We start from the raw sequence: 26,988 nt of genomic DNA, 5'->3' as shown, positions 1-26,988 counted from the left end.
TACTGTGGTTAGCAGGTTGTGCTAGGACTTGTAGTCTTTCCTTATAGCTGATGCTGTACTGTCGGCTGGCAGGTTGTGCTGGGACTTGTAGTCTGACCTTATAGCTGATGCTGTACTGTGGGTTAGCAGGTTGTGCTGGGACTTGTAGTCTGACCTTATAGCTGATGCTGTACTGTGGGTTCGCAGGTTGTGCTGGGACTTGTAGTCTTTCCTTATAGCTGATGCTGTACTGTGGGTTAGCAGGTTGTGCTGGGACTTGTAGTCTTTCCTTATAGCTGATGCTGTACTGTGGTTAGCAGGTTGTGCTGGGACTTGTAATATTTCCTTTTAGCTGATGCTGTACTGTGGGTTAGCAGGTTGTGCTGGGACTTGTAGTCTTTCCTTATAGCTCATGCTGTACTGTTGGTTAGCAGGTTGTGCTGGGACTTGTAGTCTTTCCTTATAGCTGATGCTGTACTGTGAGTTAGCAGGTTGTGCTGGGACTTGTAGTCAGTCCTTATAGCTGATGCTGTACTGTGGGTTAGCAGGTTGTGCTGGGACTTGTAGTCTTTCCTTATAGCTGATGCTGTACTGTGGTTAGCAGGTTGTGCTGGAACTTGTAGTCTTTCCTTATAGCTCATGCTGTACTGTGGGTTAGCAGGTTGTGCTGCGACTTGTAGTCTTTCCTTATAGCTGATGCTGTACTGTGGGTTAGCAGGTTGTGCTGGGACTTTTAGTCTTTCCTTATAGCTGATGCTGTACTGTGGGGTAGCAGGTTGTGCTGGGTCTTGTAGTCTTTCCTTATAGCTGATGCTGTACTGTGGGTTAGCAGGTTGTGCTGGAACTTGTAGTCTTTCCTTATAGCTCATGCTGTACTGTGGGTTAGCAGGTTGTGCTGGGACTTGTAGTCTTTCCTTATAGCTGATGCTGTACTGTGGGTTAGCAGGTTGTGCTGGAACTTGTAGTCTTTCCTTATAGCTGATGCTGTACTGTGGTTAGCAGGTTGTGCTAGGACTTGTAGTCTTTCCTTATAGCTGATGCTGTACTGTCGGCTGGCAGGTTGTGCTGGGACTTGTAGTCTGACCTTATAGCTGATGCTGTACTGTGGGTTAGCAGGTTGTGCTGGGACTTGTAGTCTGACCTTATAGCTGATGCTGTACTGTGGGTTCGCAGGTTGTGCTGGGACTTGTAGTCTTTCCTTATAGCTGATGCTGTACTGTGGGTTAGCAGGTTGTGCTGGGACTTGTAGTCTTTCCTTATAGCTGATGCTGTACTGTGGTTAGCAGGTTGTGCTGGGACTTGTAATATTTCCTTTTAGCTGATGCTGTACTGTGGGTTAGCAGGTTGTGCTGGGACTTGTAGTCTTTCCTTATAGCTCATGCTGTACTGTTGGTTAGCAGGTTGTGCTGGGACTTGTAGTCTTTCCTTATAGCTGATGCTGTACTGTGAGTTAGCAGGTTGTGCTGGGACCTGTAGTCTTTCCTTATAGCTGATGCTGTACTGTGGGTTAGCAGGTTGTGCTGGGACTTGTAGTCTGACCTTATAGCTGATGCTGTACTGTGGGTTAGCAGGTTGTGCTGGGACTTGTAGTCTGACCTTATAGCTGATGCTGTACTGTGGGTTAGCAGGTTGTGCTGGGACTTGTAGTCTTTCCTTAAAGCTGATGCTGTACTGTGGGTTAGCAGGTTGTGCTGGTACTTGTAGTCAGTCCTTATAGCTAATGCTGTACTGTGGGCTGGCAGGTTGTGCTGGGACTTGTAGTCTGACCTTATAGCTGATGCTGTACTGTGGAGTAGCAGGTTGTGCTGGGACTTGTAGTCAGTCCTTATAGCTGATGCTGTACTGTGGGCTGGCAGGTTGTGCTGGGACTTGTAGTCCCAGTGTAGCCAGTAGGATTTGGGTTAGACATTTCATTAGCTGTGCTGGGACTTGTAGTTTGTCCTTGCAGCTGCTACACTGTGGGTTACAATGTTGGGAGTTGTAGTCTTTCCGTCTACTGTAACAGCCGGTGAACTATGGACCTTCTAGACTCTATAAATAACAGGTTTCTGCTGGGACTTGTTGTGCAGTGCCAGCTTGGGTATAAAGTGTTCATGGAGAGAAAGTGCTGATCTCCAGCACAGGTGACCTGGTAGAGCCTTCGCTGCACCTACTTCACGTCTTGTCACCCAGCTTTCTGCAGACCCTGAATGGCCCCTACCTTCCCTGCCCTGGTGCTGTTTTCTTCCACAGCTTTAGCATTTGCTTTCCGTGCCCTTTGCTTTCCACATTCTTGGCAGAGCCCCTCTTGTATTTAGGGGGACATTGCTTGCCCTTTTCTCAGGCGCCCCCTCCAGGATGGGGTTGGTGGTGCGGATTCTTCTTTCTTCTGCTGCGTGTGATCACACCTGACTGGTGGAGATGAACCTGTGGAGTAATTTACACATTAGCGACATTCTCCCAAAGTCAGAGCCGTTCTGCACCTGTCTGTGCGGTCACAGGACAGCTCCGCAGAGGAGGACATTGTTCCGGGGACGAGGAACCTCCACTATAATAACATCAGCGCTCAGGACACAGATCTTACACAGATGTAGCAGAGCTGAGTCTGTATGTCACATTGGGAGGATTTCTGACATATACTGCTGTATGGCATAAAGCGACATAAATCGCCTGGAAGCCGCGCGGTGTGAACTGGCATATAGAACGGCTGCACCTCTCTGCACATTTACAGGTTTACAGCTGTATTACGACCCTACAGTGGCCAAAAGTACTTATTTTGGCCTCCGTCCTGGGAACAGGCGCCGATGAAAATGTTTGAAGTAAGCGACAACAAATCATCAGATGTAGTGGAGCTGAGTGTGTCTGGGAGTGTTCACACCATTTTTAAAATTGGATTATGACGTTGATCTGCTCCAAAGTCCACATCAAGTACCGGTACTTTGTGTGAACAATCCAAAGTGTGCTAGTCTGTCAGATCCAGCAGAGCCGAGTGTGCGATATGTGGAGTTATCAGGTTTACAGATGTAGCAGAGCCGAGCGTGTAAGAATGTTAGGTTTTCAAGTTTGTCCAATGTAGCAGAGCTGAGGGTGTTAGTATGTAAGCTGTCAATATGTTATATGCATCAGAGATGACTGTGTGTTAGTTTTCCAGATGTAGCAAAGCTGAGTATGTGATTATGCTTATTTGTCCTTGGATGTAGCAGAGCTGTGTATGTGATTATTCTTATTTGTTTGTTCTCAGATGTAGCAGGGCTGAGTGTGTGATTATGCTTATTTGTCTGTTCTTGGATGTAGCAGAGCTGTGTCTGTGATTATTCTTATTTGTTTGTTCTCAGATGTAGCAGAGCTGAGTGTGTTAATCTGGTTTGACTGATGAAGCAGAGTTGAGTTTACCATTTGGATCACTTCATAGTGATAACTCTAGTCTTACATAGGACTGCAGGTAAACTCACTACATCATCATTATTTACAGCAGCGATGGACTTAAATGACCATCTCTGCTACATCATGATATACTTGGCACCACCATGGTCATCACTGGAAATCCATGTAGAGCACAGGACAGACAGCTGCTGCGGCCTCCGCCCGTCATGTCAGCTCCGGGGTCAAGCTGACTGGCGTTTCCCCGGCATCTTCTGCATTCAGGGCTGTGATCTGCGCCGGACAGAGCCTTGTGCGCTGGGCAGTGCCGTATGTGCGCCAGGTAGTGCCGTGTGTGCGCCGGGCAGCTGCTTATCTCCTAGCGCTGACGCTGTTTTTGACTGCAGATCAGTGATGGATGGTTTCTTCCTTGCAGTAGTCCTGGGGGCTCCTTCTTTTACCCTGGGGGCTTCTTTTGCCCCGGGGGCAGCCTCGGGGTTGCGTGTGTGCTGTGAACACGCCGGCATGTGTTCGCATTCTTAAGCTGAAAGCATTTAGCAGAAATCATCCGGCTGAATGCGATGTGATTGTTCCGGAGGATTAAAGTGTAACGCTATCTGTCTGTTTATGTGAGTGACTGGCACGATAAATGGGGGGTCAGGGGCAGAAATCCCCATTCCCCCTGGGACTCTGTAGTCCATTCCTGCCTTGTACTGTCAAAATGAGAGTAGTAGTCCTCTACACCTGACATCCCTCACCTCATAATATTAGATGGATGGATAATATGACAGGTGGAGTTGCCCTTTAAACCTCTCTGGGATGATCCCTCAGGCAGGAATGAGGGGTCTCAGAGGTCTCTGTCCATCAGGATCCCCCTTTCAGCAGCTGCTCTTGAGCACTGACTTCTGCTCCTGCCGTCTATTTTTCTGATAACACTAGAGGGCTGACGCTCATTTATCATTTATGGGGGTTCACTTACTTACATTCATCTAATGGGTTTCTTTTTTATGTCGCTGCCAATATTACGGAGCAAAAACAGCTGAATGTTTATGGCAGACAACCAAAAATATGGCCACCATCGCTGTGCGCGCAAGAGCAGCTACCCAGCTTTACCAGATTTCTGAAGGGCAAATATTCTAAGAACCACTCCTTATTCCCTTGTCTTTATGTATCACAGGACAGGGAGCCCCTCACAAAGGGAACACAATGTAACTATTAGGTGGTAGGGAGTGTAGAAAAGCATTCTGACAACCAATACAGCTGCTCTTGAGGCTCCTGCAAAAGTTGTCAACCTGCTTTCTCTGATTCCAAAAGTTGCAAAATCATCCTTCGGTGCACACAGTGTTGTTGTATTCTCCTGGGCCCGGTGCACTCAGTGTTGTATTCTCCTGGGCTCGGTGCGCTCAGTGTTGTCGTGTTCTCCTGGGCTCGATGCAGTTAGTGTTGTCGTGTTCTCCTGGGCTCGGTGCAGTCGGTGTTGTCGTATTCTCCTGGGCTCGGTGCAGTCACTGTCATTGTGTTCTCCTGGGCTCGGTGCAGTCGGTGTTGTCGTGTTCTCCTGGGCTCGGTGCAGTCAGTGTTGTCATGTTCTCCTTGGCTCAGTGCACTCAGTGTTGTTGTATTCTCCTGGGCCCGGTGCACTCAGTGTTGTCGTATTTTCTTGGGCTCGGTGCGCTCAGTGTTGTCATGTTCTCCTGGGCTCGGTGCACTCAGTGGTGTTGTATTCTCCTGGGCTTGGTGCAGTTAGTGTTGTCGTGTTCTCCTGGGCTTGGTGCAGTTAGTGTTGTCGTGTTCTCCTGGGCTCGGTACAGTCAGTGTTGACATGTTCTCCTGGGCTCGGTGCAGTCACTGTCATTGTACTCTCCTGGGCCCGGTGCACTCAGTGTTGTCGTATTCTCCTGGGCTCGGTGCGCTCAGTGTTGTCGTATTCTCCTGGGCTCGGTGCGCTCAGTGTTGTCGTATTCTCCTGGGCTCGGTGCGCTCAGTGTTGTTGTGTTCTCCTGGGCTCGGTGCACTCAGTGTTGTCGTCTTCTCCTGGGTTCGTTACAGTCAGTGTTGACATGTTCTCCTGGGCTCGGTGCAGTCATTGTCATTGTGTTCTCCTGGGCTCGGTGCAGTCGGTGTTGTCGTGTTCTCCTGGGCTCGGTGCAGTCGGTGTTGTCGTGTTCTCCTGGGCTCGGTGCAGTCGGTGTTGTCGTGTTCTCCTGGGCTCGGTGCAGTCGGTGTTGTCGTGTTCTCCTGGGCTCGGTGCAGTCGGTGTTGTCATGTTCTCCTGGGCTCAGTGCACTCAGTGTTGTTGTATTCTCCTGGGCTCAGTGCACTCAGTGTTGTTGTATTCTCCTGGGCTCAGTGCACTCAGTGTTGTCGTATTCTCCTGGGCTCGGTGCGCTCAGTGTTGTATTCTCCTGGGCTCGGTGCACTCAGTGTTGTCGTCTTCTCCTGGGTTCGTTACAGTCAGTGTTGACATGTTCTCCTGGGCTCGGTGCAGTCATTGTCATTGTGTTCTCCTGGGCTCGGTGCAGTCGGTGTTGTCGTGTTCTCCTGGGCTCGGTGCAGTCGGTGTTGTCGTGTTCTCCTGGGCTCGGTGCAGTCGGTGTTGTCGTGTTCTCCTGGGCTCGGTGCAGTCGGTGTTGTCGTGTTCTCCTGGGCTCGGTGCAGTCGGTGTTGTCATGTTCTCCTGGGCTCAGTGCACTCAGTGTTGTTGTATTCTCCTGGGCTCAGTGCACTCAGTGTTGTTGTATTCTCCTGGGCTCAGTGCACTCAGTGTTGTCGTATTCTCCTGGGCTCGGTGCGCTCAGTGTTGTATTCTCCTGGGCTCGGTGCACTCAGTGTTGTCGTCTTCTCCTGGGTTCGTTACAGTCAGTGTTGACATGTTCTCCTGGGCTCGGTGCAGTCATTGTCATTGTGTTCTCCTGGGCTCGGTGCAGTCGGTGTTGTCGTGTTCTCCTGGGCTCGGTGCAGTCGGTGTTGTCGTGTTCTCCTGGGCTCGGTGCAGTCGGTGTTGTCGTGTTCTCCTGGGCTCGGTGCAGTCGGTGTTGTCGTGTTCTCCTGGGCTCGGTGCAGTCGGTGTTGTCATGTTCTCCTGGGCTCGGTGCAGTCGGTGTTGTCATGTTCTCCTGGGCTCAGTGCACTCAGTGTTGTTGTATTCTCCTGGGCTCAGTGCACTCAGTGTTGTTGTATTCTCCTGGGCTCAGTGCACTCAGTGTTGTCGTATTCTCCTGGGCTCGGTGCGCTCAGTGTTGTATTCTCCTGGGCTCGGTGCACTCAGTGTTGTCGTCTTCTCCTGGGTTCGTTACAGTCAGTGTTGACATGTTCTCCTGGGCTCGGTGCAGTCATTGTCATTGTGTTCTCCTGGGCTCGGTGCGGTCGGTGTTGTCGTGTTCTCCTGGGCTCGGTGCAGTCGGTGTTGTCGTGTTCTCCTGGGCTCGGTGCAGTCGGTGTTGTCATGTTCTCCTGGGCTCAGTGCACTCAGTGTTGTTGTATTCTCCTGGGCTCAGTGCACTCAGTGTTGTTGTATTCTCCTGGGCTCAGTGCACTCAGTGTTGTTGTATTCTCCTGGGCTCAGTGCACTCAGTGTTGTCGTATTCTCCTGGGCTCGGTGCGCTCAGTGTTGTATTCTCCTGGGCTCGGTGCAGTTAGTGTTTGTCGTGTTCTCCTGGGCTCGGTACAGTCAGTGTTGACATGTTCTCCTGGGCTCGGTGCAGTCACTGTCATTGTGTTCTCCTGGGCTCGGTGCAGTCGGTGTTGCCGTGTTCTCCTGGGCTCGATGCAGTCAGTGTTGTCGTATTTTCCTGGGCTCGGTGCAGTCGGTGTTGTCGTATTTTCCTGGGCTCGGTGCAGTCGGTGTTGTCGTATTTTCCTGGGCTCGGTGCACTCAGCGTTGTCATGTTCTCCTGGGCTCGGTACAGTCAGTGTTGTCATGTTCTCCTGGGTTTGGTGCAGTCACTGTTGTTGTGTTCCCCTGGACTCGGTGCTGCTGGACCTCGTGCTATTATGTATTTTGAATTTTGGAGCTTCATGGTGTCACTGCATGGGGAGCATCATAAGATCACTGAATGGTGAACATGATGGGGTCACTGTATGGAGCGGCATCATGGGATCACTGTATGAGGGAAGCATGATGTCACTGTATGAGGGGAGCATCATGGAGTCACTGTATGGGAGAGGAGCAGCATGGGGTCACTGTATGGGGACCATCATTGTGTCACTGTATGGGGAGCATCATGGGGTCATTGTATGGGGGAGCATCTTGGGGTCACTGTATGGTGTCTCCTGACTTCCCACGTGTTGGTCTTTTTGCCCGTTGTCAGGATTGCAAAGGTTCTGGTACTGCAGTTGGGTTTGATGCTGTCATGTGCCCTTCTTTGTTTGACTTTATGTAATATAAGATGTCAGATCTCCTCTCGTACCCTGGGGGTGCAGGTTTGTTTGGCGCTTCTGTTGGTTGAGTCATCCCGCGCCCGCTGACAAATCCTCGCATACTTTTACAATGTGTACATGATAGTGTTGGCACCGTGAGGTCATTTGGGAGGGACTTTTGATGCCATTTAGTTTTTTTTAACACCTCCACCCCCTGAAAACATGGTGTGAATCAGTCCGTGGAGAGCTTCCCAGAGGGTATAAATATATCTGCTCCTCTGACAGTAAACCCCAGGGAGCAGGGTGTGGTACCGAGCCGCCTGCAAAACAGCAAAGTCCGGATCCACAGTGTGGAGATACAATGTATATGTGTCCTCGATGGTACAATGCACGTGTCCTCGGTGATACAACGTATGTGTCCTCGGTGATACAACGTATATGTGTCCTCTATAATACAACGTACAGTATATGTGTCCTCAATGATACAATGTGGTGATACAACAAATTTGTGTCCTCGGCGATACAGTGCAGTGATACAACGTATCTGTGTCCTCGGTGATGCAACGTATATGTGTCCTCGGTGATACATTGTATAACAGATACTGTGTTCACATGAAGGGTGTAAACTCCTCGTTATGGGACACAGGAGAATTTGCAGCTGGTGCTTCCGACAGTCACTATTTGAGGTCGACAGTACAGCTTCATCTATTTTTGATAGCTCGACTAATTCAGAAGTGTGCGACTAGTGGCATTGTCATTACTGAAGCATGAGGCGCTGGATGCTTTATGCCTCAGAGACGTCACTGGTGAACTGCTGCAAATAGCTCTATATCCAATTAAATGTACAGTATTCATATGTGCTGCTTGGCATTTCTACAAGGCCCATTGGGTCTTCAAAAGGGTGTTTTACAAAAAGTTCTGATTATCTTCGTATTATGACATTTCCTATATGTGACCTAGGTTGCATCTGGAGGGGGGAGCCGGGGGCTCTGGTATGGTAAATCTGCCCAGTTATGGGGCAGCAGTTCGGTCACTGACTGTCTCACATATTTATTATGTCGTATTATGACCTCTAACATGAACAGGACGACATTGTCCATCTCTGGTTACTGATCGATTCACTTTGTTGTTAATGTGCTGCCGAGAGGTTAACATCCCCAAAGAGGCCGTGTCTCCGCTAGATCAATGCCCCCCTCCCCCGGGAGATCTCCTGAGATCATAACTCAATCCTGAGACTCTTAATCTGGTTTGCGGTGAACGCCGAGTATCGATTACCACATGTTTTCTTACGACTTTCCAGAACTCCATTACCCGGCATGGAGTCATAGTCTAATCTCGGTAGGATAAAGTGCTTGGATGGGGGACAGGTTCCTGTGGGATTGAAGTGGTGGCGTTCAGATGAGCCATTATACAAGATTTATGAGCTGATATCTGTGATGGAAGGTTTAATGCCTCGTTCTGCAGGAGGAGTTGATATCGGTAAGGAGAGGACAGCTTAGCGGTTTCATTGAAAAAGACTTTTTGGCCGTGGAGCATCTCGCTGGATATCCTAATTGTTACGGTCTCAGCAGAACGCGAAAGATGGAGACTTAAGTGCTAACGATTCTTCTTCTCTTTTCTTGCAGAAGTCGGACACACTCAAGGACCTCTGGATGGAAGTTTGTATGCCAGAGTGAAGAAGAAAGACTCCACCAACGGGAGTACCAGTACGGTAAACGCCAGTGGCATCCCGCTGTCTGCCACCCCCAATCATATTGAACATACCCTATCGGTGAGCAGCGATTCGGGCAATTCCACCGCGTCGACAAAGACTGACAAGACAGATGAGCAAGTTGCCAATGCGGCTACGAACCAAGGGTTGACGCCCGAGGAGAAGCAAGAGCTGGAGAGGCTTCTCGTTGGCTTTGGCTTGGACTCCGATGCCCAAATGCACAACTTAAACCCAGGCTCATCTGTTACTGGTGCCATGCTGCATGTGGTGCCTGCACAGGTTCACGTCAACGGGAGCAGCATGTCCCCGCCAGCCGAAAGAGAGACAGACATCCTAGATGATGACCTACCCAACCATGATGGACACAGTGTTGGAAGCTTGGGTACACTGTCCTCTCTTGATGGCACACCACATATCAATGAGACTGGGTACCACCAAATGAACATGTCCAATGGTCCAACTACCATGAATGGCATAGACAAGCTGCATAAACATGGCTATCTTGGGAAGGAGACCATGATTAATGGTGGCTACCCCTATAACAATCAGAACCTCTTAAAAAACACAATGACTCCTTATTCTCAAGATGTTGGTAACCAGATGAGACCTTCAGTATCTGCCCAGGAGAACTTGTCCTCTTACCAAGTCAACCAACCCGCAATGTCCAACTGGGGACAGCCCCAACCGGACACCGTAACTCCAAAGCACTTATACTATTATGACCCCAATGGGATGAATCGTTCTCAGTCCTTCACTAATGCAGAACCGGCAAAGTATGAGCCCATTTCACAACTGCCCCAAGCACCAGCCAGAAGCGTCAGCAGCAGAGAAGCCGTCCAGAGAGGGCTGAACTCATGGCAGCAAGGCAGCAGCCGACCTCCCTCCCGCCAGCAAGATGTTGCAATAGAGAACCCAATGGTCACCCCAACTTCCCAGCCAAGCACTTTTCAGACTGTCCCCCAGAGTCATAGTATCCCTGAGTTCCCCATGATGGCCTCCCAGAAGGAGATTGAACAGTCGATCGAAGCACTTAACATGCTAATGTTGGACCTTGATCCTTCATTCTCACAGATGCACAAGTCACAGAGTGTACCTGTCGCCCCAAAAGAGGACAGAACTATGCCGGTAACGGGGTCACTATCTTCCCAGCCAGCACTGGGAATGTATAGCCAGCCATCGCCCCAGGTGGCATCTCCGAGGCCAGGTAATGCATATGCGCTCTCGTCCCCGGTCAGCCTGCCATCAGTTCCGGTTAGCCAGGCGCATACGCCCATCGAGCAAGCGCCAAGGTCTTATTCATGTGAGCCCATAAGACCTCTGAACGAGTACCGGGAGCCATATTCCTCTGGGACCTATTCACCTTATGGCTACCAGACACAGCCAGCTCCACCGACTTTAGTGAGAAGTTACAGCTACGGGACTACTACTCCCTCATCATCTATACCACCTGTCTCTACTTTCCTGCACAGCAGTCCGCAGCAAACTGCTATAGCGTCCCCGGTGCTTGCTGCTGTCACCGCTCAACCCCATGATCAAGCCAAAGCCCCAGAGGAGGAGAACTACAACCTGGAAGGGCTCGTGGCCCACAGAGTTGCAGGTAAATCTATAGCAATGTACATACCTGGGAATAAGAAATTATTGGAATAAAGGGTTAAATATTACTAATGTCGTCACCCTCTAAACATCACTGTATGGAGATCGATGTGTTCATGATAACTTGGGAAGGTCCTTGTTGCATGTCTTGCTCTTCTCGGAGCTAATTTTAGTTACTTACTTGCAGTACTCTTTCTGGTCTCTAGATGGCGCTTTTAGTTTTGGTCATAGTGTTGCATGTCTTATCTGGTACATTGGAACCAGTCCGAATGGAGGCAAATGGACAAAACCAGACGCTGCTGAGTCCTAATGTAAACTCTATAACCGGACCACCAATTACTTGGGTCTTCTTACGCAGCACTGACCTCACCTGTAGTTTCCAAAGCCAAGACGTCATTGCTACCACTGCCCCCCCCAAATACCCACCTACTGATAGAAGTGTAGTTTAGAAAGTCAATTGGATCATATTGGTGCATTTGGAACCCTTAAAGGGGATGTCTACTTAACAAAATGCCCCTTAGATTAGGGGTGGGACGTCTTTTTCTTTTTAGGATCCTCATCTCTTTGCTAGAAAACTAGTTACAAGTAACGTGTTTCACGCTGCAGTCCTGTCCTCCATTACACAGTCTATTGGTATGAAAGTGGATTGTGTAATACATGCTTCCTCCTGTGGAGGCGCTGTAGGGAATTTGAATACTTATTTTAGGTTTCCCCGCTGATCGCTGGGGTTCCCAACTCTTTGTGATCAAGAGAAACTTTCAGAAATATTGATTGTACAGAACAGAGGTCCCCTTCAAGGGCTTAAAATGTAGCAGTAAATAATAATGCTGCCCACCAACAGAAGAGGATTGTGTCCTCGCAGCACCCACGACGGCCCCCCGATGACTGGTAACCGGCATCATCCATCAGTCAAACGATGTTATAGTTACTGAACGCCCAGGGTAAATATTTGCACGGTCGGTTTACAAGACGCCGTCATTACGGACCATGTTTGGAATGCATTGACCACAGGACAGAGTGTGGCCAACCACACATACCAGCCACGGGGCCGGACGTGGCGCTCCAGCGTGACTGAGGCACCCAAGCCTGAGCCGCCTCCCGGAGAGGACCACCACACCCCACAGTAAAGGGGATCCTAGCAAAACGTCACCAATGACATTTTGGGTGTGAAAAGTTCTGCAAAAAGTAAATGGGGGAAGATAAGATCTTACTAATGAGAAACAACTTAAAGAAATCCCTAAAATACTGTAATAATAGTAAGAAAATGGAATGGGTGATACCAGAGAATAATAGCTTGCTGTGCAGTCGCAGAGACACCTTGCATTGGGAAATCTTAAATCTTGGGTAAAATCTTCAGCAGGGCTCCCAGCTATGGCGGGTATGAGCCAATGGGACTTTCTGGACCCCCCCCCCCCCCAAGGCTCCAGGACCCGGGGGCCACTTCAGCCATGCCCATTAACATTTAGCTATAGTACGATCGTTTTCAAAAACATTTGTCCGCTGTCCTTAGAATCCCCAATTTTTTGATTCGCAAGATTATGACAGGGGCTACTTACACACAAAACGTTTTGCACTTGCGGAGACACAAATCTCCTAACCAGGGACCGTATTGGTGGCAGGAGTGAAAAGAGTACATATGTTTGTGGTTTTTTTTATTTTTTCTAAATAAAACCAAATCAAATTGAAAAAAAAAACATATAATAGGGCATAGATTTGCAATAATAATTTATAGACGAACAGTGACACCTACAGGTCAGATGGGATTCTGCACGCAATTAAAAAAAAATCATACAATGGTAGATCATAAGATTGGAAAAAGTGTAAAATGTGCCTGAATGGGGGAAATAAAGCTTGACTCGTGGAGCGCTGATGTGCGGGGACGTTTCAACATTGATTGATTTCTGTGCACTGAAGCACCATCAGTATCTTTGACAGGTGATGACAGATTTAGATGGCGCGGGCTGGATGTGCCCCATTGTTTGGCATGTTTGGAATCTGACAGATTAGCATCAGTTTTTAGTCTCTGCAGATCAAGGGCGGCAGTAGCTGGATACATATACAGATATATACATACACCCACCTGTAGCCCTGACATATGATACAGGAGGACGAGTTACACCGCAGTAAATATCACTTTCCAGTTATATTGCCACTTAAAGCTCAAATCATTCCATCATGTTGTACCACTAACAGCATACATAATGCCGCCGTATAACAGCAATACTGCCTTTTACAATCCTTATAATGCTGCCATATATTACCAATATTGCCATTCACCGCCCACATATTACCGCCATATAGTACCATTGTTAATGGTATCATCCTGTAATTCTTGCTCCCGGTTGTACAGTCTCTGGCTCTGCAGTTTGGACTCAATACTATCTCGCTCCCTATAAGGAGTCTGCAAGATTCTACCGCACGTCATCTCAACCCATTTAGGTGATTCCCTAGATCAAATAAGGCTCAAGCATTGCTGTGCTCTCGCTCTGCCGCTGCGCCCATGCTCTGCCACTGCTCCCATACTTTGCCGCTGCCCCATACTCTGCAGCTGTGCCCTTGAACTGCACTGTGCCCTCTCTGCCACTCCACCCACACTCTACCGCTATGCCCTCGCTCTGCCGCTGCGCCCTCGCTCTGCCGCTGCGCCCTCGCTCTGCCGCTGCGCCCTCTCTCTGCCACTCCACCCACACTCTACCGCTACGCCCTCGCTCTGCTGCCGCACCCTCGCTCTGCCACTCCGGCTGTGCCTGTGTACAAAGGTCCTGATGCTAAAAGACTTAGATTTTCTACATAAACTATAGAAAAGCTCTTCAGACTGTGGCTCTGTAGCCGGGATCCTCTGCCCATTTATCATCAGTGAATACATTTGTAACAACATCTAACTATTTAAATCTAAATGGAAACATTGAGAATTTTTCCTTTTTTTCCTCAAATATTTTGAGTTTTCTCTATTCACATCCAGAGCTGCTATCCTATTTTTTGCTGTTTGAACTTATGAGGATCCGTTATGAGGTTTCACAATACAAAATGCATTCATTGGTAAATTGGTCTCTTAAACTTGAGGAGGCTGGTGTAATTACCGTGAAAATCCATGCCAGAATGGCTGCATAATCCTTTATGAAAGTGAAACTCAAATCTCCACCCAACTGGCCTGATTGACTGCTCCTCAGTGTCCCCCCTCCCTGCTGCTGCGATCTCACTTCTCAGCTGTCACTCTGGCTGGGTGGGTGGAGCCTGAACAGATGTCAGTCAGGCTGAGTGGGCGGAGATTGAATACATTGGATTCATGAGTTTATCAGTTCTCTAGCTGGACTCCTAAAATGCACATGATAATATCAGGATTATGCAGTCATTCTGTTATGGATTTTAGTATTAAATACACCAGCCTCATCAGGTCAAAAGGATCTATTGAATAATGTATGCAGTTTGTATTGTGGAATTTACTGACAGATCGACATTACATGACATGTGACCTACCCTCAGCTCCCACAATGCACTGCTCTCGGGGAAATCGGGCAATGTGCAGGATTCTGAATGCAGCTTTAGCAGTGATTAGAGAATAACACATTGTGATTGAAAAATCAATGCATAGCAAGAAGTTTACATTGGGGTAGGTAGTTGTGACTTGTGCACACTAGTAATGCCGGCCCTCCAGTATATATTACTCAGCGTGCAGATGTGTCCAGGCACATGTAGCAGAGCTGAATTTGCTTCCTGCCCCTTTCTCCATATTCTGGGGTCACAGATACACCCCAGATATTGGGGATCGTCCAGGGCGGCGTTACTGACCGCATATTACATAACATTTCTATTCTCTCCTTCCAGTGATGAAATGTCTTTATATGGGAATTTTCCTTGCAGACATTGACACAAACACCTTGTTGTAATGTTGGAGCTTTCCTTCTCGTGGCGATAGGCACAATCTCATCTCCGGCGGCCACTGAGGAAGTCATCGGTGCCAGCTCCTGTGTTATGGTGGGGGGGTGTTACTACCCAAATTCAGGAATCCCCTGCATCACATCACATACATTGTATTCATCTTCATTCCAGTTTTGCTCCAGGTCATGATTTTTGGGCGCCCATCATCGGTAGGAGTCGCACCTGTGGTGGAAAATGAAGTTGCAATGTGATCAATTGTTGCATGCCGTTACCGTTCTTTTCTATGGGGAGACCATAAAATAGGATATGTGCTTGTAAACTAAATTTTCCTCCCCATCCAATTTATAACATTTAATAGAAGAATATTTCTAACAACCAGTCAACCAGGTAGTGGGCACCACCATCAATAAGATACAAGTATGACCCCTTGACCTTGTGTCGCCTTATGGTCTGACACTGTGGCAAACCAATGGGCAAGGTGGATGCTCTCCACTCCATAGGAGCTGTGGTAATCTCTGACACAAACATACATCTTTGTGATGTGGAAGGTCCAGGTAGGGTACTAGATTCAGATTTTCATAAGGTAAAGTCCCATTAGGGTACTAGATACATGTATTTTAGAAGGTAAGATCCCGGTAGGGTACTAGATCCATGCCTCCATATATGCGAAGATCCCGGCAGGGTACTAGAGCAATGCCTTTATAAGGTTAGACCTCGGCAGGGTACTAGATCCATGCCTTTATAAGGTAAGATTCCGACAGGGTACCAGATCCATGCCTCTATATGCAAAGACCCCAGTGGGGTACCAAATCCATGCCTCTATAAGCGAAGATCCCAGTAGGGTTCTAGATCCATGCCTTTATAAGGTAAGATTCCGACAGGGTACCAGATCCATGCCTCTATAAGTGAAGACCCCGGTAGGGTACTAGATCTATGCCTATATAAAGTAAGATCCCGGTAGAGTACTAGATCCATGCCTCTATAAGGTAAGATTCCGGTAGGATACTAGATCCATGCCTCTATAAGGTAAGACCCCAGTAGGGTACTGGATCCATGCCTCTAAGGTAAGACCCCAGTAGGGTATTAGATCCATGATTCTATAAGGTAAGACCCTGGTAGGGTACTAGATCCATGATTCTATAAGGTAAGACCCCAGTAGGGTACTAGATCCATGATTCTATAAGGTAAGACCCCGGTAGGGTACTATATCCATGCTTCTATAAGGTAAGGTCCCGGCAGGTACTAGAACCATGCTTCTATAAAGTAAGATCCTGGTAGGGTACTAGATCCATGCCTCTATAAGGTAAGACCCCGGTAGGGTACTAGATCCATGCCTCTATAAGGTAAGACTCCGGTAGGCTACTAGATCCATGCCTCTATAAGGTAAGACCCCAGTAGGGTACTAGATCCATGCCTCTATAAGGTAATACCCAAGTAGGGTACTAGATCCATGCCTCTATAAGCTAAGACCCCAGTAGGGTACTAGATCCATGCCTCTATAAGGTAAGACCCCAGTAGGGTACTAGATCCATGCCTCTATAAGGTAAGACCCCAGTAGGGTACTAGATCCATGGTTCTATAAGGTAAGACCCCGGTAGGGTACTAGATCCATGCCTCTATAAGGTAAGACCCCAGTAGGGTACTAGATCCATGCCTCTATAAGGTAATACCCAAGTAGGGTACTAGATCCATGCCTTTATAAGGTAAGTCCCCAGTAGGGTACTAGATCCATGCCTCTATAAGGTAATATTCCGATATGGTACTAGATCCATGCCTCTGTAACCTAAGACCCCAGTAGGGTACTAGATCCATGCCTCTATAAGGTAATACCCCAGTAGGGTACTAGATCCATGGTTCTATAAGGTAAGACCCCGGTAGGGTACTAGATCCATACCTTTTACAGTGGACTTGTTTGACCATTATTTACAGAACAGACATTGTAGAGCTGTAACCTTCGTGTATATTATACTGTTACATTGATTTTGTTTTCCTCCCCCTGGCTTCTGCACTGACCTCCACATCATGACTCTCCGCCATCATCTAACCTTTCTGTTTCCTTTTTCCATGTGTTCTGTTTTGTTCCTGTCGCTGTTTCCTCCTCTTCTCTTCACGGGGAACCTCCTTGTCCCGATCATTCTCGCCCCTTTTGTCATCCATGATCCCGACCCCTTCATCAACATCTCCCAGAGTACAACAGCAAACTCCGGAATATCCGCAAAAGTATGAACACCCCTCATACCCCCACGCTTCAGCGCCAGCGCTCCTTCACTTTCTCTGGTTTGTTCTGTCCGCTCGCTCCTTTTCCATTAAGCATGGTGTGCCAAGTCCGGTGTGTAACAGGCTCCAGGGGCCCCTAATCATGTCAGGTAAAGGTAAGGTCAATAACGACATGATAAGAGTTGGGGGCCCGGAGCCGGAGAGTTATCAAGAGTTAACCCCATTAGTAGAGAATGGCGCCTTATCTGTACCCTGGGGCCCATGTGTGGTCCCATCCATCAGGCATGGTGTCCAGACTGTATGTGCTCCACACGCTTCAGAACAATGCACTGCTAATATGGTGGATGAGTGGGACTTGGGGTGACCCCGATGTGTTCTCTTTGCTTATTTCTGGAGGCATGGGGCGTGTGGGGTGTGAACTGTTGCTTCTAACCATGAGGTTTATGAGCTGGCAGATGGCACGGGGCGTGGGGCTTGTTTTTTTTGCCTTGTCTGTGTTGGGATTCACTGCTGATTGCGCCAAAATCGTCCAAATGTTCAGTTGTGAAACGCGTCGAGAACACGTCTTGTGTCATATTGAATCCTCCTGATCCTGCAGTCAGTGCCATGTTCTCTACCCATGGAAAGGTAAGACGGCGGAGTCCCCTCTGCTACAATGTATCACACATACAGACCCTCTAACGGGTGCGTCGAAACCCACACCTCATCCATTAAGAAAAGTGCCCATCTGCCCCCTGCAAAGGCATCCAGAGGGCTGAGATACACTGTACAAAAGAGTACAGTATCTCAGCCGTGTGCTGATTGGCTGCAATGAGCTTCTCTTCTCTGGAGGATGTGTCCCATCCGTGCAATACTGTGTGCCTCCTGAGGTGGCGCTGCAGAGAAAGTGAACACTTGCTGCAGGTTCGGCTTCACCTGGAGAATCTGTGATCGGCTGATCAGGGGATTTGTTTCTAAAAAAAAAAAAAAAAATGCTGCAAAATGAACAACCCCTTTAATAAGATGAAACTCCCCTTAAGATTAAATTCTTCAATGTAAGGACTTTTTTTCTGTTACAAACATGCTTGCTGGAGTTTTTCAGCTTGACTCACCGAAATGATCAGCCCGTCCCCCAATGTAACGCTTCCAGTCTACAGGGCGCCCTCACTGGTGAGGCGGAGTATTACATCCTCTGATTTGGAAATGTTTCCAGAATAAACTTTTATATATGACTATTAACTTTTAACATGGCTCCCCTGGAGATGCTGCTGCATACTGAGGGGGGAGAAGACCCTGCGCAGCCTCGGCTTCCCGTCATGAAGCCCATATTGGAGCCACATGTCAGCAATGTACCCGGCTCCATTACAGCAATAGTTCTGATATTAGGACGATACATCTGTAGCATCAGGATGGGCCGCAAATCCCAGTGTGGGGTCATCTGAGGCGAAGGCAGCAATGCTGAAGCACTCATATGAGCTCAATAACTATTTTATGGGGTCTTCCTTTTTGGCCAGTTGTAGTACCCTGTAGTGCCTGCTCTCTAGGGGGCGCTGTGTATTGTCAGTGTGCGACCAAGAGCGAGGTGGCAGCGTCTACAGAAGGCATCAATTGCTTCTTATAGGTGCAGAAGACCTGAGAAACGTCACCTGCTGCTTTGGGCCGGCTCCTATCTCCCCCTTGGCTGGGAGACAATACTCCTTATTTTGATCTCGGAGGAGCCGCGCGTTTGCACTTGGCTCCGCTGAGAATCGTGTTCAGGCACCGAGCTCCTCGTGGGGTCGGGCCGGTCCGGGCTTGTAGATCATTAAAAATGTTCAAGACTCCCACGACAGGATGAGAATAAAGACAAATGATCCCGGGCATAAAATCTGCCGCTCACCCTGCACCAATCACCCACAGACTGCAGCATCTCTGCAATGCCATCCTGATCGAGTCCTGCTCACATATCTGATGGTTTGTTACAATGTGTCAGTCTGGCCAATCCTCTGTGAGCTAAAGACAAATATCCTTCCCTGATCTCCAGGTTATAAGCTTTCACCTGCCCTGATACATTGTAACAAACCACAATTTACTGAGGCTGAAAACTCCTCTTGATCTAGTCGCTCACACAGCAGAGGGTTTGATACAATGTAACATTGTATGTAAGCAATAGTAAGCCGAGTAGGACTTAGAAACATCAGGGATTCTATTCTCTACCAACAGGCAATTTGAAGACGTAAGAATTGTCACTCCCATCTCCACCACTGGAAGGGCTTGTGAGGGTTAACAGCTGTAATAACTTTCCGCTCTGCCCCATCCGCTCGCTCAGCCCCACCATCTTCACATCTCCTGCTCCCATTTCCCTGCCAGTGTCGCCCTCTTCCCTGGAGCAGGGCCCCATCTCTATGACATTGAGGATCGCCCCCGGAGCGGCTGGATGACATTCTCTCTCCCTTTCATTCCTAAGATCCTGGAAATGTCACATTATTATTCAGCAGCCGCACGTCCCCGGCCGTCGGCATCCACAGACTCTTCTCCGGACCATTCGCTCTTGGCCGTCACCCTTTGGCAGCGCTGGGTGGTTTTCATGGCCTGTGTTCTCCCATATGAAATTTTGCTGCATTTGAACAATAAACTGCCCTGAAATACTCTGTGCTGCTGACATAACCCACTGTACAATCAGCTGATTGAGCGCTAAGTACCTTTTGCCTCTAACTCCATCCACAATTTTATGAAAGTCAATTGTCACCCAAATTTTTGTACCTATCTGATTTGTCAGAAAGAGGTGGCAAAGCCAAGGTGGGTGTAGAGGTAGCAGTGGCCCCTGAGGATACCCATAGGGCCCTTATAACACAGCTTTCTTCCTATGTGACAAGTGGCACATGTACCTGGCGTCAATGCTCGTTTCTCGCTGCCCTTTCCTCGCTGGCAGCACATCCGGCTGCCCGTACCGGTCCTCTCAGCCAATAATAAAGGGGTGACATACAGGGGCCCCATAGTAGATGACGCTGTTATGATGCAGGTTAGCGCCACCTATGGTTTGCCCCTTTTCATACCACTTTTGCCAGTCCTGCTCCTCCTCGTGTGGGTGGTATGGTCTCATGCCCAGGGGATGAGACATTTAGGGGCCCCACAGCGGTGTCACAGGCTTCCTCCGTGATCTAGATGCCCCTGGCCAGCAGAAGCAGAGCACAGTCCGTGCCCATTCTTGATACATTGTTATTATTTTTCATCCTTTGTTATGTTTTGCTAGGAAACCGCTCTGGAACTTTTTTTTTCGGAAACTGCATATTTTATTCTTTGTGAGCCGAGACGATAACACTGATTTCATTGTGAGCGGATTTGATGATATTAGTAAGGAATGCGGCCCCTCCCCGGGGTGGTCTCCTCGGAGAGGCCGCTGATTGTGGGTGCAGTTCCTCATTGTTTTAAAAAGTTACTCATAAGTTTTTGTTTCCTACAGAACTTTTTCCTGCTGGGAACTGCGTCCACCAATGATAACGCAACCGAGCAGATAGAAAACGGTCATCGAAAGTCCATTCAGGCAGGAAGTGAAAAATCCTCAATGCGTTTCAGGGTCATTGTTCTCACGTTGACTTCTGAGCACTGATTACAATATTAAAGGGGTAGTCCACTTTGGACGACCCCTGTCCAGCACCTGTCTGTCTGATGACAGCCGATCACAGACGCACCTGTTAGCAATTCCACATTTGTTGGGATAGTCCTAGGATTGAGTCTGCTAAAGGAACGGGGCTTAGAAAAACCTTGCTTAAAAGTGGTCTTTTTTCTGATGTTCCCCCACAATCCTGTGTCCAGGGCCTAAATGTCCCAAATATTGTATTTTTATTGTGGTTAATCTGCACAGATGGTCCCAGCACTAGGTCCTTGGATTTAGTGGGTGTCCATGTAACAGACAGGTTTTTGAGACCCTATCCACTCTGAATAGTGTAGGGCTCTGAATTGGAGGGACTTCCTCTATTATCCTTATTAAAGAGGACAATGCCTTTAAGTCCAGCACAGTGTGTTCCTTGGTTACATCTGTTGTTGTCAACCAAGTTTCCCAAAAACCATTATGGCGTCTATACCAATATGGACACCACGACTGCGCTATCGGGGGCTTTTATACCATACTGCTGCAGACCACCATCCTTGGTCTTGTGCTGTGTCTCCATGTAATCTGCCTTGTGCAGGCTGCCATGATATTTGGAGAGAATTCAGACTTTCTTGCATGCACAGAACATGGCGAAGACCCCAGATTGTGACATTTCCATGTAGGCGAGAGCCGAACCGCAGGATTTGGGGCAGTTGTGACTTTTGTGTGTATTGCAGGAGTGCAGACCCGCGACAAGACCCCAGACGAAATTATATCCATCACCCGCAGGAGGACGACCAGCGAGGGGCAGTATGAAGAAAACACGACTGGTCCCACCAGTCCCACCAAAGTCCGATCCCCTGTACGGTGCGTCTCACCAGAAGTCTTCAACACTATCGCCGCCAATCCCGGAGGGAGACCCAAGGAGGTAAGGACCCCCGACCATAGTGGATTCATTTACACATTAAGGGGATTTTAAAGGGAAAAGTTGGAATATTTCAAGAAAATGTAACTATGTAGCCATTCATCTGACGTCATTTTCCGCTATTTGCAGCCTCATCTACACAGCTACAAGGAGGCCTTTGAAGAGATGGATATTCCACCGTCTGCCACCAGCCCCACGGGCACAGGTACCTAGTGCCATCACCGGGCACAGTGTGTAGTCACCTGTATACACCACCTTCCTCTGCTCCTATGTACACTGTGGGTGCATTGTAGAGTGGGTAAATGGTAGAGTGGGCAGATATTAGGGTGGGTACAGTGCCGGGTGGGAAAAGCATAAAGTCCAATGCTTGAGTGGATACTGTTATGCTCCTGGATTCGGTCTCTTGAGCTTGTGTTCTGTGGTTGGCTTCTCTTTCTGCCGAGCCACAGGAGACAAACCTTTTCTCTGGGTGTTTGGGTTTTTCACCTTTTGGGTGCAGCTTTATATTCTGCGGACGTTTCCTGCTGGTATTAGATTCATTTGGATGTTCTGACATTCTGTTGATGTTTGGAGTTAGTCTGTGAGATTCCAGCTAAGGGTTTTTGCTTTTCTGTTTCTTTGCTACAATTTGCACCTATCTTCTGTGTATCATTATCGGGCAGTGTATTTGTTAACAGTACTTGCTTTATTCTTTGTTTGGTATTTCATTATTTACAATACTAACTCTGGGATCTTTCTGTTTCAGCACACTTTCCTCTTGTAAGTAATTTGCACTCTGTACTGCCCTCCGGTTCATTAGGGGGAATGCGAAGCAACTTGATGGCCTTTTAGGCAGTTAGGTCCGAGTTGCCATCTCCTAGTCTTTTCTTAGGGCTATCGCTTCACCCGCAAGCATCACTAGGGACTGCATGGTCAGGATATCTAGTTTGTACAGGAAGCAGCAGGGTCACTTGCAGTTTTTAGTGTATAACCTATTTTCCTCAGTGAGTTGCTACACAGACATAACAGTTACATTGTAGAAAGGATACATTGATTTGAGCCTGTGGTACATGGAGTTCTGTGAATTCCTGGGTCCTGCCTGGAGTTCTCTTCTTAATCTGTGCCTTGTTGCTCCAGCTCCTCAGCATCTTTTTTCTCCATCCAGATATCTCGTAACCATTTCATTTCCTCCTGATCACTGATTCCAGCCTTTATTGCTCATCAGGGGCCAAGAATATGTTCTTGATTGCAGTTTGATAGCTCAGCAGCATTTTGTATCATCTTCAGCAGTAGCAATGTATCCACATGATGTGGAACCTCCCTCTAGTTTAACACTTTCCTCACTTCAGTCTGAGAATGAGGTGTATCTAGTTGTTAACTAATTTACATGTTAATAAGGATTAGATGAAGCAGAGCCAGAAATGTTGAGTGTGTCTGCAGACTTCCGTCCCTTTTGCAGGGAATTACTTGCCTTTTCTTAGCTTCCTGCTGCACATATCACCCATAATGAGAATCCTCCATATTTCTGTCCTGGCTCCTCTGAGAATCTGCAGCTGCGCCCCCCTCCTCCCTCTCCGTTATTTTTGGTGAGCGAGGTGGGTTTTAACACATTACATGGAGCCTTTAGTCAGGAAACGTGGAACTCGACAGATCTACACGGTAGAAAAAACACAACTTTCCTAGAATAAAATATGTTTCAAAATAATCACAATAATTACTGATTTGTTCAGAAAGAACAAACATTTAGCGACTATTCTGCTGGACATGGATACTCAATGCACATTGTACAGCTAAATTCTATATTCTATTGTTCCCTGTTATCAGCCATTGTGGACTGATATTACAGTTCTTCAACTGTCCAGAAAATCCCTGCTCCCTTAATCAATAAGTGGGGATGATGGCGGCTGCTTCTCTAGTAACAGGTCAATGCAGAATATAAAGCAGCTCACACTAATGGGACAATGCAGCCAGTCTTTATGGTTCCCAGCCCGGTAAGTGGTCGCCTTCAGTTCCATAGATCTTACAGAGGGAAGCAAACGCCAAACACTGAAGTGTCCCACGCACAGTCTGACCAGCAGAGGGCCACGCTGAGCAGCAGTAAAGTTTTCATAGTTTTGAGAAGTTGACGTCATCTACCGATAATATAATGAAAGCCGCTCTTCATGTGTCAGAGACCCCATAAATCAGAGCAGGAAATATAGATGAGAGCTCTGTACATGAAGAGATGTAACAGTCCGAGGGTGGGAAGGGGGCGAGTTCTCCTGAGTGGGGACTGGAAACATTCCTCGGGCTGAATAACAGTGTCATTGTGTCAGGAAACAGCAGAATGTTTGGAATTAGCTGCTTCTTCCATGTAGCATCCATCTTCACAATAACTCTCCGTTCTGTTCTCCACAATTGGCCTATTAAGGGCAACGCGACCACCGTGAAACGTATAAAAGTGTTCTGGCACACAACCACTCTCCAAATATCCGTCCGTATGTAATCCCACATGTAGCAGAGCTGAGTGCGCAAGGTGTTCCAGAGCAGAGCGCGTAAAGTGCAGCAGAGCTGAGCAAGTAAGGTGCAGCAGAGCTGAGATAGATACACGCGGTGGTACAGGCTGATCCCTATGGCAAATATACTGTACAATTCTTCATGTAATTATCACAGTTTGGATTTCAGTCAGACAAAATGGCATGAAAGGCGAGGAAGTGTATAAGTGACAAATTCCTGTTTTTTAGTATATTCCCTACATTTACAAAATTTCTGACCTAATTCTGTATTTTCCCCCCTAGTGGCTCGTTCTCCACCAGGTTTGGCCAGAACTCCTCTGTCAGCCCTAGGGTTAAAGCCTCACAACCCAGCGGACATCCTGCTGCAGCAATCAGGAGGTGAGTTGTGGTAAATGCCGAGTGCACAGAGGAAATAAAGTCACTGCTGGTAATCTTCTGCAAACCTTCTGGTGTTATAGTGCATAGACTAAACTGTGCCCTCACTGCTTACCCAGCGCCAATCTCATGAGAAATCGCCTCCATCCAGAGTCTTCACATGGAGGTTACATTCAGGTTAAAGATCTCCAGAGCTGTGCTCACTATTCTGCTGGTGGAGTCACTGTCTACATACATTACATCTTGTATGTTTCTACGGCTGCAGAGTCCAATCCGCAGCTGCCAGATGTTACAGCATAGTGACAGGGATTTTACGAAATCCCATCTCCACTATGCGTGCAGGGACGCCTCCGGCATCCCTGCGTAACCGGACATGCGGCTCATCTTTCTAGACCTCAGCATGTCTATTTATCTTGCGGAGACGCTCACAGATAAATATCACAGTCCAATGTATAGGATGCGGTGATTCCACATGTACATGCGGTATCACCGCGCGTACAAAAGCCGTGAGAATACTGACCGTGGAGACATACCCTTATACTCCAGAGCTGCACTTACTATTCTGATGGTGCAGTCACTGTGTATATAAAACATACATCACATTACTGACCCTGAGTTACATCCTGTATTATGCCCCAGAGCTGCACTCACTCTTTCGCTGGTGCAGTCACTGTGTACATACATTACATTACTGATCCTGAGTTACCTCCTGGATTATACTCCAGAGCTGCACTCACTATTCTGCTGGTGCAGTCACTGTGTACATACATTACATTACTGATCCTGAGTTACATCCTGTATTATACCCCAGAGCTGCACTCACTATTGTGCTGGTGCAGTCACTGTGTACATACATTACATTACTGATCCTGAGTTACATCCTGTATTATACCCCAGAGCTGCACTCACTATTGTGCTGGTGCAGTCACTCTGTACATACATTACATTACTGATCCTGAGTTACATCCTGTATTATACTCCAGAGCTGCACTCACTATTCTGCTGGTGTAGTCACTGTGTACATACATTACTGATCCTGAGTTACATCCTGTATTATACTCCAGAGCTGCAGTCACTATTCTGCTGGTGCAGTCACTGTGTACATACATTACATTACTGATCCTGAGTTACCTCCTGTATTATACCCCAGAGCTGCACTCACTATTCTGCTGGTGCAGTCACTGTGTACATACATTACATTACTGATCCTGAGTTACATCCTGTATTATACCCCAGAGCTGCACTCACTATTCTGCTGGTGCAGTCACTCTGTACATACATTACATTACTGATCCTGAGTTACATCCTGTATTATACTCCAGAGCTGCACTAACTATTCTGCTGGTGTAGTCACTGTGTACATACATTACTGATCCTGAGTTACATCCTGTATTATACTCCAGAGCTGCAGTCACTATTCTGCTGGTGCAGTCACTGTGTACATACATTACATTACTGATCCTGAGTTACCTCCTGTATTATACCCCAGAGCTGCACTCACTATTCTGCTGGTGCAGTCACTGTGTACATACATTACATTATTGATCCTGAGTTACCTCCTGGATTATACTCCAGAGCTGCACTCACTATTCTGCTGGTGCAGTCACTGTGTACATACATTACATTACTGATCCTGAGTTACATCCTGTATTATACTCCAGAGCTGCACTCACTATTGTGCTGGTGCAGTCACTGTGTACATGCATTACTGATCCTGAGCTACATCCTGTATTATACTCCAGAGCTGCACTCACTATTCTGCTGGTGCAGTCACTGTGTACATACATTACATTACTGATCCTGAGTTACATCCTGTATTATACTCCAGAGCTGCACTCACTATTCTGCTGGTGGAGTCACTGTGTACATACAGTACATTACTGATCCTGAGTTACATCCTGTATTATACTCCAGAGCTGCACTCACTATTCTGCTGGTGCAGTCACTGTGTACATACATTACATTACTGATCCTGAGTTACCTCCTGTATTATACTCCAGAGCTGCACTCACTATTCTGCTGGTGCAGTCACTGTGTACATACATTACATTACTGATCCTGAGTTACATCCTGGATTATACTCCAGAGCTGCACTCACTATTCTGCTGGTGCAGTCATTGTGTACATACATTACATTACTGATCCTGAGTTACATCCTGTATTATACTCCAGAGCTGCACTCACTATTGTGCTGGTGCAGTCACTGTGTACATGCATTACTGATCCTGAGTTACATCCTGTATTATACTCCAGAGCTGCACTCACTATTCTGCTGGTGCAGTCACTGTGTACATGCATTACTGATCCTGAGTTACATCCTGTATTATACTCCAGAGCTGCACTCATTATTCTGCTGGTGCAGTCACTGTGTACATACATTACATTACTGATCCTGAGTTACATCCTGGATTATACTCCAGAGCTGCACTCACTATTCTGCTGGTGCAGTCACTGTGTACATACATTACATTGCTGATCCTGAGTTACATCCTGTATTATACTCCAGAGCTGCACTCACTATTCTGCTGGTGCAGTCACTGTGTACATACATTACATTACTGATCCTGAGTTACCTCCTGTATTATAC

The 26,988-nt window shown here is 47.6% G+C and overlaps 1 protein-coding gene across 10 annotated transcripts in view; it reads left to right on the top strand.

The window, feature by feature from the left end:
• Positions 1-26,988, top strand: part of TNS1 (tensin 1) — a 461,328-nt gene that overhangs the window by 409,567 nt on the left and 24,773 nt on the right. For 6 of the 10 annotated variants that reach the window (XM_073545363.1, XM_073545362.1, XM_073545366.1 and 3 more), the window contains 5 exons: positions 9,303-10,985; positions 17,048-17,080; positions 21,365-21,555; positions 21,682-21,757; positions 24,309-24,404. In XM_073545363.1, the coding sequence (XP_073401464.1) occupies positions 9,303-10,985; positions 17,048-17,080; positions 21,365-21,555; positions 21,682-21,757; positions 24,309-24,404 (2,079 nt within the window). The remainder of the gene's footprint in view (positions 1-9,302; positions 10,986-17,047; positions 17,081-21,364; positions 21,556-21,681; positions 21,758-24,308; positions 24,405-26,988) is intronic. The other 4 variants (XM_073545371.1, XM_073545365.1, XM_073545367.1 and 1 more) reach the window with 2 other exon arrangements.

The sequence above is a fragment of the Dendrobates tinctorius genome, unplaced genomic scaffold (assembly GCF_039654945.1).
Source record: "Dendrobates tinctorius isolate UK_male_01 unplaced genomic scaffold, ASM3965494v1 ptg000143l, whole genome shotgun sequence".
Classification (NCBI taxonomy): Eukaryota; Metazoa; Chordata; class Amphibia; order Anura; family Dendrobatidae; genus Dendrobates; species Dendrobates tinctorius.
The sequence above is the reverse complement of the archived record's forward strand: the minus strand, read 5'-3'. Positions and strand labels throughout refer to the sequence as shown.